The sequence below is a fragment of the Odocoileus virginianus genome, unplaced genomic scaffold, assembly GCF_023699985.2.
Source record: "Odocoileus virginianus isolate 20LAN1187 ecotype Illinois unplaced genomic scaffold, Ovbor_1.2 Unplaced_Contig_1, whole genome shotgun sequence".
Lineage (NCBI taxonomy): Eukaryota > Metazoa > Chordata > Mammalia > Artiodactyla > Cervidae > Odocoileus > Odocoileus virginianus.
The window spans coordinates 5,549,450-5,562,993 of record NW_027224318.1 but is presented as its reverse complement, the minus strand read 5'-3'; the positions used below and the strand labels follow the sequence as shown (position 1 = coordinate 5,562,993).

General features: G+C 42.1%; 1 protein-coding gene across 2 annotated transcripts; it reads right to left on the bottom strand.

Moving 5' to 3' along the window:
- Positions 1-927: 927 nt before the first annotated feature.
- ZNF75D (zinc finger protein 75D) lies at positions 928-12,970 on the bottom strand. Of its 2 annotated transcripts, none has more exons than XM_020899680.2 (6): positions 12,707-12,970; positions 10,355-10,879; positions 8,982-9,171; positions 7,936-8,027; positions 7,479-7,605; positions 928-1,871 (listed from the first exon to the last, which is right to left on the bottom strand). In XM_020899680.2, the coding sequence occupies exons 2-6, from the start codon at positions 10,799-10,801 to the stop codon at positions 1,162-1,164; spliced, it is 1,566 nt and encodes a 521-aa protein (XP_020755339.2). In that variant the 5' UTR covers positions 10,802-10,879; positions 12,707-12,970; the 3' UTR covers positions 928-1,161. The 2 variants fall into 2 exon arrangements, with proteins under 2 accessions (XP_020755339.2, XP_020755340.2); XM_020899681.2 differs by lacking the exon at positions 12,707-12,970 and adding an exon at positions 12,607-12,698.
- Positions 12,971-13,544: the final 574 nt, after the last annotated feature.

The following is a 13,544-nucleotide window of genomic DNA, read 5'->3' as shown; positions in this document are numbered from 1 at the left end:
ATGGACTCTCCTGGCTGTCCAGTGGTTAGGACTCCACACTTCCACTGCAGGGGACACAGGTTTAATCCCTGGTCAGGGAACTAAAATCCCAACATGAACAAACCAGTTTCTGTCTGACCTGGCTTTCAGTGAGCCATCACTTCTAAGTCACAGGCCTCACCCTGCTCTGACTGGACATCCCCTCCTAGCATCCAATGTTCACAGAGGCTACAAGACCATGAGGCCACAGGGTTCTCCTTACCATTCTGAATAAATCAGTTTGCAAAATCTCCAGATCTTCCTGCAAAGCATCCATACCTATGAAGCAATGCCTGAACAGCCATACCAATTGGCCTCCTGTTAGGTCCTGGAGCAGGGTGGCATCAACTTGAAAGTCTTCAGTCCATATAATAAAAGTTAAAAAAAAAAGGCCACTCACATGCCCTATGCCTTCTACAGAGACAAGTACTCGGATGAGATTCCAGGCTGCCTCCTTCATCATTTCAGTCTAAATACCTCAGTGTTGAAGGCTCAGCAGGAAGAAAGGTATCAAGTGCTTCCAAGGCCCCTAGGCCTTTGCTTAATGCTAGAATTCCTTGACAGAAAACACTGCAGTAGTGGGTGCTCAGGGGAGAGGCAACTAGAATGGGGGTACTTCTCCCAGGGCAAACACTGAAACTTGTCTTCCTGTTTCAGGATACAGTTTCCTGAACCCTGGGCTTAGGTTGTTCATGTAGATAGGATGATAGCCACGGATACTGCCTCAAACTTAGTAATTCATTCTGAGCTCCCTTCAGAGAAACTGAATACTCTTATGATCCATCTTTCCTGTGAAAGAATGGGAGTAGGATTCCCTGCCATCATTACTTGCTGAGTACCTGATACCTGAAGAATTTAGATCATGGAGGATGGGGAGGCTGAGTAACCAGACAGATACAAACAGGTAACTTCAGATATACAAGAATGATTCCATTCTTTTATTTATAAAGAATTTTCCAGGTACTGGTGGTAGGCACTGAAGATACAATGCTGCATAAAAGAGAGAGTTTAGATTCCTTTTTGTGAAACATCCCGTATGCCCCTCCTAAAAACATTGTTGATGACAGATTCCCATCATTGGCTACCTCAACATTATGCATTCTTTCATCACAACCAGGATCTAGCTCTAAATGGTGACTTTCCTCAGACTGGGGGCACTGGACATGATTCCCTTTTCCTGTGGAGTTTCTGGTGTCTAAGAAGGCTTGACCGCCTGCTAAAATTTCTCCTGCATATGCTACAAGTATAAGGCTGCTCACCTGTATGGGTTCTCTGGTGTTTAATAAGGTGGGAGTTCTGAATGAATCTTTTCCCACATTCATAACATTTAAAGGGCTTCTCTCCAGTGTGAATTCTTAGGTGTGTGTGTAGATTTGTGTTATGACTAAAGCTTTTTCCACACCATGAGCATCTATATGGTTTAATTCCTTGGTGTGCCAATAAGTGCTTATTAAGATCTGACCTCCATCTAAACCTCTTATCACACTGTTGACATTTATACGGTTTCTCTTCAGTGTGAATTCTTTGGTGCTTAATAAGGTCAGAGCTAACTCTGAAGCTTTTTCCACATTCCTGACATTTAAAAGGCTTCTCTCCCGCATAGCCCTTCCCATGAAGATCCACAGGTTTTGGAAGCTCTTGTTTACAAGTTTTAAGTTTCTTTCTTTTCCTCCCTGGAAAAGCACGATGTCGTTTCCGTACCCTGCATGTACCACTGTGATTTTCATTGCCCTCTGTTGTCTGAGCAACTTTCATTCTGGCCTTTCTTAATACTTTGCATCCCGATGGTTGTATTTCTGATGTAGAAAGAGATACAGGTTGGTCATTTCCAGTGTCATTTTTGAGCTTTAACCCTGTTGGAATAAACAGAAGAATCAGCCATCTGTTTCCCAGAATAAGAAAACTGTAGGCATGGAAAGAAAAATCAATGCTGACACCTTTTAAAAAATACAGGAACAAGGGATTTTTGGTCAAATCTGGACAAAATGGCACAGACCCATTTCTCCCTGGTCCTCCTTGCTGGGCACAACAACAAATCCATTCAAGAATGCAAGATACAATGAACAGAGAATTCTAAAAAGTGGTAAGAAGAAGGCAAAATGGTTTGGGACCCCAGGACTAGAAGAGTACACAGTAGGTATCTTACATCCCCACATCCAAAAATGTAGGCAACCCAGATCTAGTGTTTTCTAAATCTCAACTGAGCAACAGAAGGCTACCTGAAAAGGCTTACTCCATCCCTAATCTGAAATGGGAAACCTTCTGACAACATCAGAACTCCAGTCAGTGACATCAGCTTTGTCATGCAGAACTAGCAAGACAGACCTCGATAACCAGCCACTAGTAGCCTGCCCCAGGAAGCCTCTTCATCCCTATGAGTCAGATTCCCACTGAGAGACACTCTAGCCTAAGTAAAGATCTTCCTCATTCCTCACTCTTGGTGGCAGCATGAGCAGGAGCACATGGGAATCCCAGCACTACCACGTAAATCACGGAGACCAAAATAATACCATAAAAGCTCTGAAAATTAAGCTGTCGCTAGACACATATTCTACAAAGTAAGAAAGAACTTACATGCTAAACTAAAACAGAATGACTGCCCATTAAAAGATTTAAATAGGACCCAGACTCTCCTAACATAATAGACAAAATGATCAGGATACAAAATAATAAGTCACACAGCACACCTAGAACCAAAAAAAAAAAAAAATAAAATCACAACTTGAGTGAGAAAAGGCAATCTGACAAAAATGGAATCAGATTGGTAATCAAAACCAGAAAGACAATAGAAAAATCTAAAATACATGGAAACAAATGGAAATATACTTCTAAATAATCCATGATTCAAAGAGAAAGTCTCAAGGGAAATGTAAAAATACATAATTAAATGAAAATGAAATTATAATATATCAAAATATGTGGAATGAAGCTATAGGAATGCTCAGAGGAAAATATATAGCCCTAAAGACATACAACAGAAAAGAGGAAAGCTCTCAAATAAAATCTATAGTTTCTACCTCAAGAAACTAAAAAAAAAGGAAAATAAAAGTTGAAGAAAGGAATAATAAAGATCACAGCAGAAATTAAACAAAAAACTTGCTCCTCAAAAAATTAATGAAATTGATAAACCTGTATTAACTTAGGCAAAAATTAAAGAAGATGCAAACCATCCATATAAGGAAGGAAATTGGGTCTATCACTACACATTCTACAGCAATTAAAGAGATAATAAGGGAATACTATAACCAACTTACGTTCACAAAGTTTAAAAGTTAGGGGAAAATGGGTGAATTTCTCAAAATCTACAAACTACCAGAATTCAACCAGTGTGAAATAGATAATCTGAATAGCACTCTGAAAACTAAAAATTGAATTCATAATTAAAATGCTGCCAAAACAGACATCTCCAGGTTCATATAGTGTTACTGGAGGATTCTACAAAATATCTATACAATTAACACTACTTTTGTATTATCTCTTCCAGAAAAGAAGAAGAAATATTACCCAAATCATTTCATAAGGCCAGTAATTACCCTGATAACAAAATCACACAAAGACAGTACTAAAAAAGAAAACTACAAACATCTCCCATGAACTTCAACACAAAAATCCTCAACAAAATATTGGCAATCTGAATGTAACAATATGTAAGCATTATATACCATGATCACATAGGATTTCGATATTGGAAATCAATCAACATAATCCACCATATATCAACAAGCTTTGAAAGATCATAATCCCATTAACTGGCACAGAAAAGTATTTGACAAACCCTACATCCATTAATGATAAAAAAAAAAACCTCAAGAGGGACTTCCCTGGTGGACCAGTGGCTAAGACTCCACACTCCCAATACAAGGGGCCCAGGTTCAATTCCTGGTCAGGGAACTAGATTCTGAAATGACGCTAAGAATTTGTATGCCACAACTAAGAGTTCACATGCTTCAACTAAAGATCCCAAGTGCTTCAACGAAGACCCAGCACAGCCAAAAATAAATAAATAAAAACACTAGGAAAGTTAGGAATTATATCAACTTGATAAAGTATCAATAAAAACCCTGCACTAACATCACATGTAATAGTGAAAGACATAACGTTTCCATGATAAAATTGGGAAGAAGGCAAGGATGTTTGCTCTCACCATTCTTATTCAACATTGTACCAGAAGTTGGACCTATTGTAACAAGGTAAAAAAATAAATAAATAAAAAGCACTGTAGATCATGTGACTATGTATAATAATCCCAAGAAATTTACCAAAAAAACCCTTCTTAGAACTAATAAGCAAGTTCAGTAGGGTCACAGGATAAAAGAATAAAACATAAAATTAGAGGCATACCTATATAAAAACAGTGAACATTTGTTTTAACAAAAATTTAAAATAATACCATTTACAGTTGTGCCAATGAAAATTAAATGCTTCTGCATATACTTGGCAAACATGCAGATGATCTGCACACTGAAAATTATAAAAAGTAGATGAACAACTATACTCCAACAAAAACATAAATAAAATAAATTTTTTTCTCTATCAAAAAGTTGGTGATGGGACTTCCCTGGTGGTCCAGTGGTTAAGAATCCACCTTCCAATGCAGGGGACTCAGGTTTGATCCCTGGTTGGGGAACTAAGATCCCACATGCCCCAGGGCAATGAAGCTAGTAGCTGCAACTAGAGAGAGCCCTCAAGCTATAACTGGAGAAGGCTGCACACCACAATAAAGACCCAGTGCAGCCAAAATAAATAAATAAATAAAATTTTTTAAATGATTAAAGAAATCAAAGAAAACTTGAACAAACATACTGTGTTCATTGTTTGGAAAAACCAACACAGCAAAGATATCAATCCTCCTCAAATTAACATATAGTTTAATGTAATTTCTAGCAAAATTCCAAAAAAGTTTCTTATAGGTAAGCTTATTCTAAAATTTACATAGAAAGGGACAGGCCCTAGCATAGCTTAAAATAAAAGTTATCTTGACAAAAGAATAAAGCAGGAAGAAAGACTCTGATTTAGGCTTTCTATATTGTATAGCTACAGTAATCAAGACAGTGCCATATTGGCAGAGGCACAGACACATAACTCGATGGAACAAAACAGATACACAAATATGCCCAAATGATTTTGACAAAAGTGCAAAAGCAATTCAATGGAGGAAGGCCAGTCTTTTCAATAAACAAGGCTGAAGCAACTGGACCTACATAGGCAAAAAAACAAATGAGCTTCAACCTAAATTTCGTATCTTATATAGAATCGACTCAATATGAATCACAGACTTAAATGCAAATTTAAAAAACTTTTAGGAAAAACATAGAAAATCTTAGGGATCTATGGCTAGCCCTGATACCAAAAATAACATCGGTTAAAAAAAAAAAGAAAAATTGGGCATCAAAATAAAAAACTTACTCTGTGGAAACCCATGGGAAGAGGATAAAAAGAAAAATACACAGACTTGGGGAAACTACTTGCAAACCACATATCCAAGAAAGCACTACAATCTACAAAAGAACTCTCAAAATTCAACAGTTAAAAAACAACCTAATGAAAACCATGGCAAAGGCCGTTTCACTGAAGATAATGTAAAGATGGCAAATAAGCACATGAAAAACTACAACATCATTAGCTATTAGCTAAATGCTAGTCCAAGCCACAATGAGATAACATTACATACTTAACAGAAGGCCCCAAAAAAATTTTTAATGGTAATAATATTAAACAATGGCAAGAATGTAGAGAAACTGGATCACATCCATTGCTGGCTAGGAAGGTAAAATGATGCAGTCACTCTGAAAAACACTTTAGCATTAAACATCTAATTACCACATGAAACAGCAATTTCACTTTCACTCTCTATCCCAGAGAAACGAAAACTTACTGTCTCTACACAAAATTCTGTACAGGATTCATGGCAGCTTTATTCGCAATAGCCCAAGACTGAAGACAGCAAAAATATCTTTCAATGGATGAATGGTTAAACAAATTGTGGTTTATCAATATTATGGAACGCTTCTCAGCAGTAAAAATGAATGAACTACTGATACACACAATAACTTAGATGAATTTCCAGGGAATTATTGTGAAGGAGAAAAGTTAATCTCCCAAAGCTATGTATTTTATGACTCTAATCATATATTTTTGAAATGGCAAAATTTAAAAACTGTAAGCAGATCAGTGGTTGGCATAGGGTGGTGATGAGGTAGGGTGTGGGAGGGAAGTGTGTGTTGTTATATTGATAAAAGGGCAACAGGAAGGATCCTTGTGGTAATGTATCTTGATTGGTGTGGTGAATATACAAACCTCCACATGTGATAAAACCTTATAGAACTAAATACATACACACCCACAAATGAATACAAGGAAAAATGGAAATATGAATAAGGTCAGTGGACTGTACCCATTTTATTATCCTGGTTGTGACATTATATACTTTTGCAAAAGTTATCATTGAGGGAAAATGGATAAAGTGTATACGGGTTCTTTGTATTACATTTTAAATATGCACGTGAATCTACAAATAACTCAATAAAGAGGTTAATTTTTAAAAATATATAGGAACAAAATCTTAAAAATGTTAAGCCCTTATAAAAGCTCCTATTAAGGAATTTTCTCCTCTTCCTCTATGTACATTTACCTCAAAGAGACTCTCCAAGAATGTCCTTGAACTCTTAGGGACGTCGGGTCTATGGTTCTTGCCCTTGTGCTAAACAGATCACTTTTAAGTTTAGGGTACAATGATAATGCTCTGAGAATAAAACTTGGAGGTCATTGACTGCCATCTAAATTCCAGACTACTTTCAGAAAAAGTGAATAACTCTTTATACTTTTATTTACTCCAAACGTTTAAATGGGCGGAATCTTAAACTCAGTTATCTTCTTTATATTCTACTATGGCTGTGGGTGGATGTGCAATGAGGAAACTAGGAACTAAACCTAAGGACACATGGAAACGTCGTGGGACTGGGGAGTCCTGTGGTATTCCAGCAGACCTGGTTAGAGATGAGGCGGCTGAGACCAGGATGGTAAGAGCAGAAGAGGTTGAGACATGGTTGTATCCAGAACCTATTTTGAAGACAGAACTAAGAGTACTTGCTGACTGATTGGCTGGGGGGGAGGGTAGGGTATAACAAAAGGACTGGAAAAAAGGATAACTGAGAGGTTTGGGGCCTGAACAACTGCTAAAGTGTGCTTTCTACTGACATGGAAAAGATATGGAAAGAGGAGTGGGCTTGCAGGGTAGGGCAAGAGTATGATAGATCAAGCAGTCTACTTAGGAGAAAGATGTATATTTGTAAAAAGCTCTCCAGGTGATCTGGATCTGCCTTTCCTTTCCCTCACACCATCAAGCTGAGAACCAACCCACTGCTGGGACACTGGGACACTCTCATAGGGGTGCATTTTCCATGAACTGAGGATGTAACAGATTGCTCAGTTGCTATACAAAGGAAAGGAAGACTCTTTACCTAGAGAGGTGACAGTCTCATAGATTTCCTGCATTACATCAATGTAGAGGGTCTTCTGATTAGGGTCCATTATTTGCCATTCTTCCTTGGAAAAAGACAAGGCCACATCTTCAAATGTCAACTGCGTCTAAAGAAGAGAGTAAGTTGTAGTTCAGTCCTTGCTACAACAGAAGCCGTCCTATCACTCATCTCTGAATTACCTGGGAGGCCAGTTACCAAAAAAGTTATGAGAAGATTCAAGGGAAAAAAAGTGAGATGACAGAAAAGGTGCCAAAGAGATCAGTACACAGCTTGGGAGGTGCCCCAATCCCACAGTGCCAATCCTAGCTGCCTAAGGAACATCTGGGGCTAATGTGCCTCAGAGCACCTGCTGTGCAAGGTAGGATCATGGGCAGCAGAGAAAAGCAGACAAGGCCACATTCAGGCTGCCTGAAAAAGCTTGTAAAATACAGCTCACCTGAGACTCAGGCAAGGTGAGCTCAGATGCCGTCTTCCAGCTTGGGGTGCTTTTCTGCTCACAAAAGGTTAGACTCTCTTCAGCAGGCACAGCTGTGGGAGAGAAGGAGCCAGAAAAAATATATATATTTTCTGTTTATGAATACCCCAGAACAACTTCTACAGTTTAGGACTCCTTCAGTAAAGACAGCTCACCTTCACACGTGTGTACACGTGTGTGCACGTGCGCACAAGTGCACACTCGCACATGTACACCAAAAGTGGCCTTCTCCTTGTAAATTAGAACGAAAAAGCCACCACTCCATAGAATTGGTTCCCAGTTTTCATTAAATTAAATAGGGCTTCCCTGGTGGCTCAGAGGTTAAAGCGTCTGCCTGCAATGTGGGAGAGACCTGGGTTCGATCCCTGGGTCGGGAAGATCCCCTGGAGAAGGAAATGGCAACCCACTCCAGTATTCTTGCCTGGAGAATCCCATGGACGGAGGAGCCTGGTGGGTCCATGGGGTCGCAAAGAGTCGGACATGACTGAGCGACTTCACTTTCACTGCTTTCATTAATAAAAGGAAATCCATTGTTTTTCCTATCATTAAAGAAACTGTTCAGTGAGCTGGGCAAGCATTAGGGGTGTTTGAAAATTAAAACCTCGGGTCCTCCAGTGTATGGTGGGAAACATGGGAGATTTCATTACTTTTTTCCTGGTGTACAATTCTCTTCCCATTCTGCCACTGACAGCCCATTTCTGATCCCAATTTTTCCTCTAACTTCTAACGGTGAGATGACCCCGCTTGTCCTTGCTCTACCTTCTTCTCTCCTCTCAAATTTCTATAGAGAAAGGTCCACATTATGAATACCAGCGTTCTGTGGTTTGGATGCTTCTGTACCCCAGAAGGACCTTCACCTTCACCCACCACTGACCTACTGTACTCCCACTAGAAAGATATCCTAACTGAAAGCATGACTGGGCACCTGGAAAATTCCCATGACATGCTACCTGAACCAATTACTATCACAGCTCCCAAGAGAAGATAATTATGATGAAACTCCTTACCTCTTTCACACACAGGCTGAGTTTCTTTGTGAGTATTCCAGCCCGGATCTTGCAGTATCTGGTATATATTCCAACATTCTTTCTGGAACACACCCGTTGGTCGGGGCTCTGCTGGCTTCCACTTAAAGCCTGGGGCCACTGCTGTTCCTTCCAAGAGCTCTGTGTCCTTTCCCAGTTCATGGGCTGTGACCTAGAAATAATCCCCATCCTCATTAGCAAAGAACTTTTGGTTTTGGGGTGGTGATGGAAGAACAAACAAGAGTAGAGTCCAGGTTTGGGGAGTGTGTAAGGAAGTAATTTTTAAAAATGAAGAGATATTGTGCCATGATTTTCTCACAAGGAACTGTACACATGATCGGGGGAAATCAGATTAAAATGAGAGAAGCTATGATTGTTGCTGGCCTCTACACCTCCTCGGACAGCCATGGCTCATGCCAAGAGCAGGGTAGGGGCAGGCTGCCTGTTCTCTCACTGCCTCCACTCTCTTGCTTTCTAGACCTGGATCCTTGATTTAGTGGGCTTTTATTTTCTAGTTTTCTCTAAAGAATAAGAAAATGAATAAAAAAGGGTTTTCTGTCAGTTAGATTTTCCAATCCTCCCACGTCAAGGGAACAATTTCATGGAGAAAGGGGATGCAGCAGAGGAAAAAATGGGGGAAGAGCTGGATTCAACTTTCCTCCATACACTTCAGGTGTATAAGACACTTGTGCTCCTCAAGGTGGGCTCTCAAGGAGAGAAAGTATGTTGCCATCTCCCCATGGCAGACCTGGTTACCCACTCACCAGCAAGGCCAAGGCAAAGCATGAAGGAAGGCCACGGAGGCTCTTTTCTCCTGGCCCTGCGATGTGTATTCCCAGCCCAGAGAGCACCACCCCTCAGCATTCAGATTTTCTCCATTTTTCTGTTAGCTTTTTTCTTCTTTCCGATCCTTGTTTCCCTTTTCTCTTTCCATTTCTTCTCTTTCTTTGCAGTCTCCCCAGAAAGGTTTGATTTATACTTTGGCTGCTACCCTCTCTTGCGTTTGACCTTTAAAACTCTGCATTCAGAGTTTTTTTTCCTCCCTTCCTAGCATTTTCTTGCCTTTTATTTCTTGGCTGCTAAGTCCTGTCTCCTTGGCCATGCTAGGTTAGGCCCACCACCTTCAATTCACCCTGGCCCTAAAGAGGGCAAAATGCATTTTTTTCTAAGGCCAGGAAAAGACTCTCCGGAACTCCCAAACCTGGAAGCTGTCACTGCAAGTCTGTGATTTCAGATTGCACTTAGTTATTCTAAAGGAACAACAGTACAGTGACTTAATCCATCTCATTCTCCAATTACTGCCCCCCACTTTCACCCTCTTTCACAGTGTACATGTAAGGAATCTTTCTGCTCACCTCATTGCTTATTCCACCAGATTCTCTCTGAAAGCGGTCTACCAGGGCCACAGCCTCTTTGACGCTCTGTGGATGATACTTCTGCACCCAGTTCTGGATATGACTGGGCAGAACGTCCAGGAACTGCTCCAGCACCAGCAATTCCAAGATTTGCTCTTTTGAGTGGATCTCTGGCCTCAGCCACTGACAGCATAATTCCTGCAGTTGGCTGACAGCCTCACACGGTCCAGGTGCATCATGATAACAGAAGCTCCGGAAGTGCTGGCGAGCACTCTCAGGACTAAGACTGCCCATCTGTGGGCTGGATTTCTTACTCTGATTGGAACTCTCTTTCACAGACCTCTTAGTCCCCTGCAAAACCTCCACATGTGGGTACAAGCATGCATTCGCCTTCACATGGCTCATCATTATTTGCTCTAGGAACTGTTTTTCTCCTATGTGTGACATCCTCTTGGGGCCACCTGATAACTGAGGCCTTGTCAGGCTTGGTACAAAACCAATGAGTGGATCTTCTCCCCAAGGGCACTGAGAGAGGGGAGGAAAAAAAAAGTACACATCAAGAAGAAAGCCACATGACACACATTTACTATTTATAGTTATCAGAGAAGGAGGAACAGAAAGTTATCAGAAAAGAAGGAACAGAAAGCAACTGTTCTGCCTCCTCTTTAAAATTAACTGCCACTCCTGAAGACTCAAGACTCAGGACATGTCTTCACCCTTTCCTTTGTTACCCAACTTTGAAACAAATTTACAGCTCTGGAAAGACAAATGTTAGTTCATCACTTTTTCTTTAAGGTTGATGGATGAAAAAACTTGCATACATTTGCTAAAAGAAGCTTTGATGTTATCCAATACTTAATCTATGTACTTCCTGTCCCACCTTTATAAACAGGGGTATTTGACTTTCTCTACATTTTAATAGATCATTCCAGTTTCTTATCTTCAGTGAGATGAGGGACAACTTCTCTGTCCCTTCATCTTCTTATGCAGACTGATTCCTTTGCTTTATGGAACATCTATATTCTCTTTTCCATCATATTAATACTGGAAGGGAAACTGAGACACCCAGATCAGAAAAGAATTAGAGAAAAAGTAACCTTATTCCTTTCAGCAAGTTTACCCCCACTAAGCTATCAGATGGCATCAACATTGCTTCTTTGGCACCTCCTGGGAACACTTATAATGGTCACTGTGTCCCTTTCTACCTATGTATGAAAATTTCTGCTCACTTTACTAGAAAAACTGACAGCTGGCTTTGTTTACAAGATATCCGAACGTCACACTGTTTAAAAAAAAAAAAAGGAGAAATAGTGACGATTAAGGTTCTTCAGAGACAAGAAAGGTAACCCTTGTCTTGACTTTACATTTCCTCAGGGTCATAGAGATTTTTAAGCAAGGCTGATGATGGTCTTGAGAGTCTGATTTTCTCAGAGGTTACCCAAGAGAAACAACAACAAAGCTCTTTCAAGGAAGCCACAGGTATTCAAATGGTTGGTTCCTGCTGCCTATCTAGGCTCAGGAGGTACAGGGACACTTCCTGCATTTCTCTGTCAGCAGAAACTAATGTCTTGGAGGCTGAAATGACCCCTTTCTCGGAGCTTCCCTGATAGCTCAGTTAGTAAAGAATCCGCCTGCAATGCAGGAGACCCCAGTTCGATTCCTGGGTCGGGAAGATCTGCTGGAGAAGGGATAGGCTACCCACTCCAATATTCTTGGGCTTCCCTTGTGGCTCAGCTGGTAAAGAATCCGCCCACAATGTGGGAGACCTGGGTTCGATCCCTGGGTTGGGAAGATCCCTCGGAGAAGGGAAACGCTACCCACTCCAGTATTCTGGCCTGGAGAATTCCATGGGCTGTATTCGAAAAGAGTTGGGACACAACTGAGCGACTTTCACTTTCACCAGTAATATGCTCATAAGCCAGCAGAAACGGGCAAGTTTCGCTGCGTGCACTGGTAGGCCTTACTGCCATATGCCCCACCTACACCTTCTGGGTCGAAAGTACCAAAAGCTCTCAACACACCAGCTTCCGAGTCTACTTCAGCAGCATCCCTGGGTTTTATTTGCACACAGTGTACAAAAGTTTGCTTCCGGAGGTTAGATGTGGCTGTAGGTGCCTGCCTTGAGTACCGGCCTCCTCGAGAACAGGTCCCGCCGGTTCTCAGACTGACCCGCCGCCCAGCAAAGAAGCCACAGCGAAAACGAAAAGGCTGCGCCCCGGCTAACTCCCGCCCTTCCCCCCATCCTCGCTCACCACAACGCAGCTGGCATGTGAGGTATCTCTAAGGGTATCTCTCGGTATCTCTCGGGGGTCTCCTGACCAAACCCAGAAGGAAAATCAGGTTCTCGATTACCTCCACCCAGCTCTGGCTTCCGTGGACACCACTTCCCTCTTTCTGGGCTCGGCTATGAAGTCACCACACCTCACGCCGTCGCGGGGAAGAAGGCAGGTCCGGGTTCCCGCGCCCCCGGGGACGATGTCGGGAAGGCGCGAGGTCCCGGGAGCGCACGGGCCTTGGAAGTTCAGTCCCCGGCGCGATCCCTCTAGCGCCTCAAGACCGTACCCCGGCTCGCCATTTTGGGGTCTCGTGCTGTGGGCCGGGCGCCGACCGGAAAAGGAAGAATGCGCTTCCGGTGGCTGCGTGACAGCCACGCCCATCACCGACCTCCCTCCACCTGCGGAGTCGCAGACGCGCGAGTCCGGAACTGTCTCGCAGGTCCGCCCCATCCTGGGTTCAGCCCCGGATGAAAAAAAAAAAAAAAAGACAGTTCAGATCACCGAGTCTCGGATTCACGGGAGTCCTAGCGGCGCCGCAAAGGAGGCTGTCTCCTGTGAGCGTTGTAGCCGGCTAACGCCCAGCGCCGTGATCTCGGACCCCCCGACTTGCTGCGTGTCTTGTGCCCAGATTACTACTACATCACGTTCCAACAGCCGGTAACCTTTTCTACCGGCAAGTTCCCCTGGTTAGGACCCCTATCTCCGAAAGTCGTCACTAGGCTTGTCCCAGGACTCGAGTTAAGAGGGTTTTTGGTGCTCCTGGCCAGACCCCTCGCTGAATCAGGAGCAGCAGTCCCTGATATTTTTAAAATCCTTTTCTGGTTTGCAGGCACGTGCTTCCCAACTGTTATTGTTTATTCTTGTTAGGTAGGTTTTAACCTCATGGTGTCCCTTCCATTTTTATTTCTCTTTGA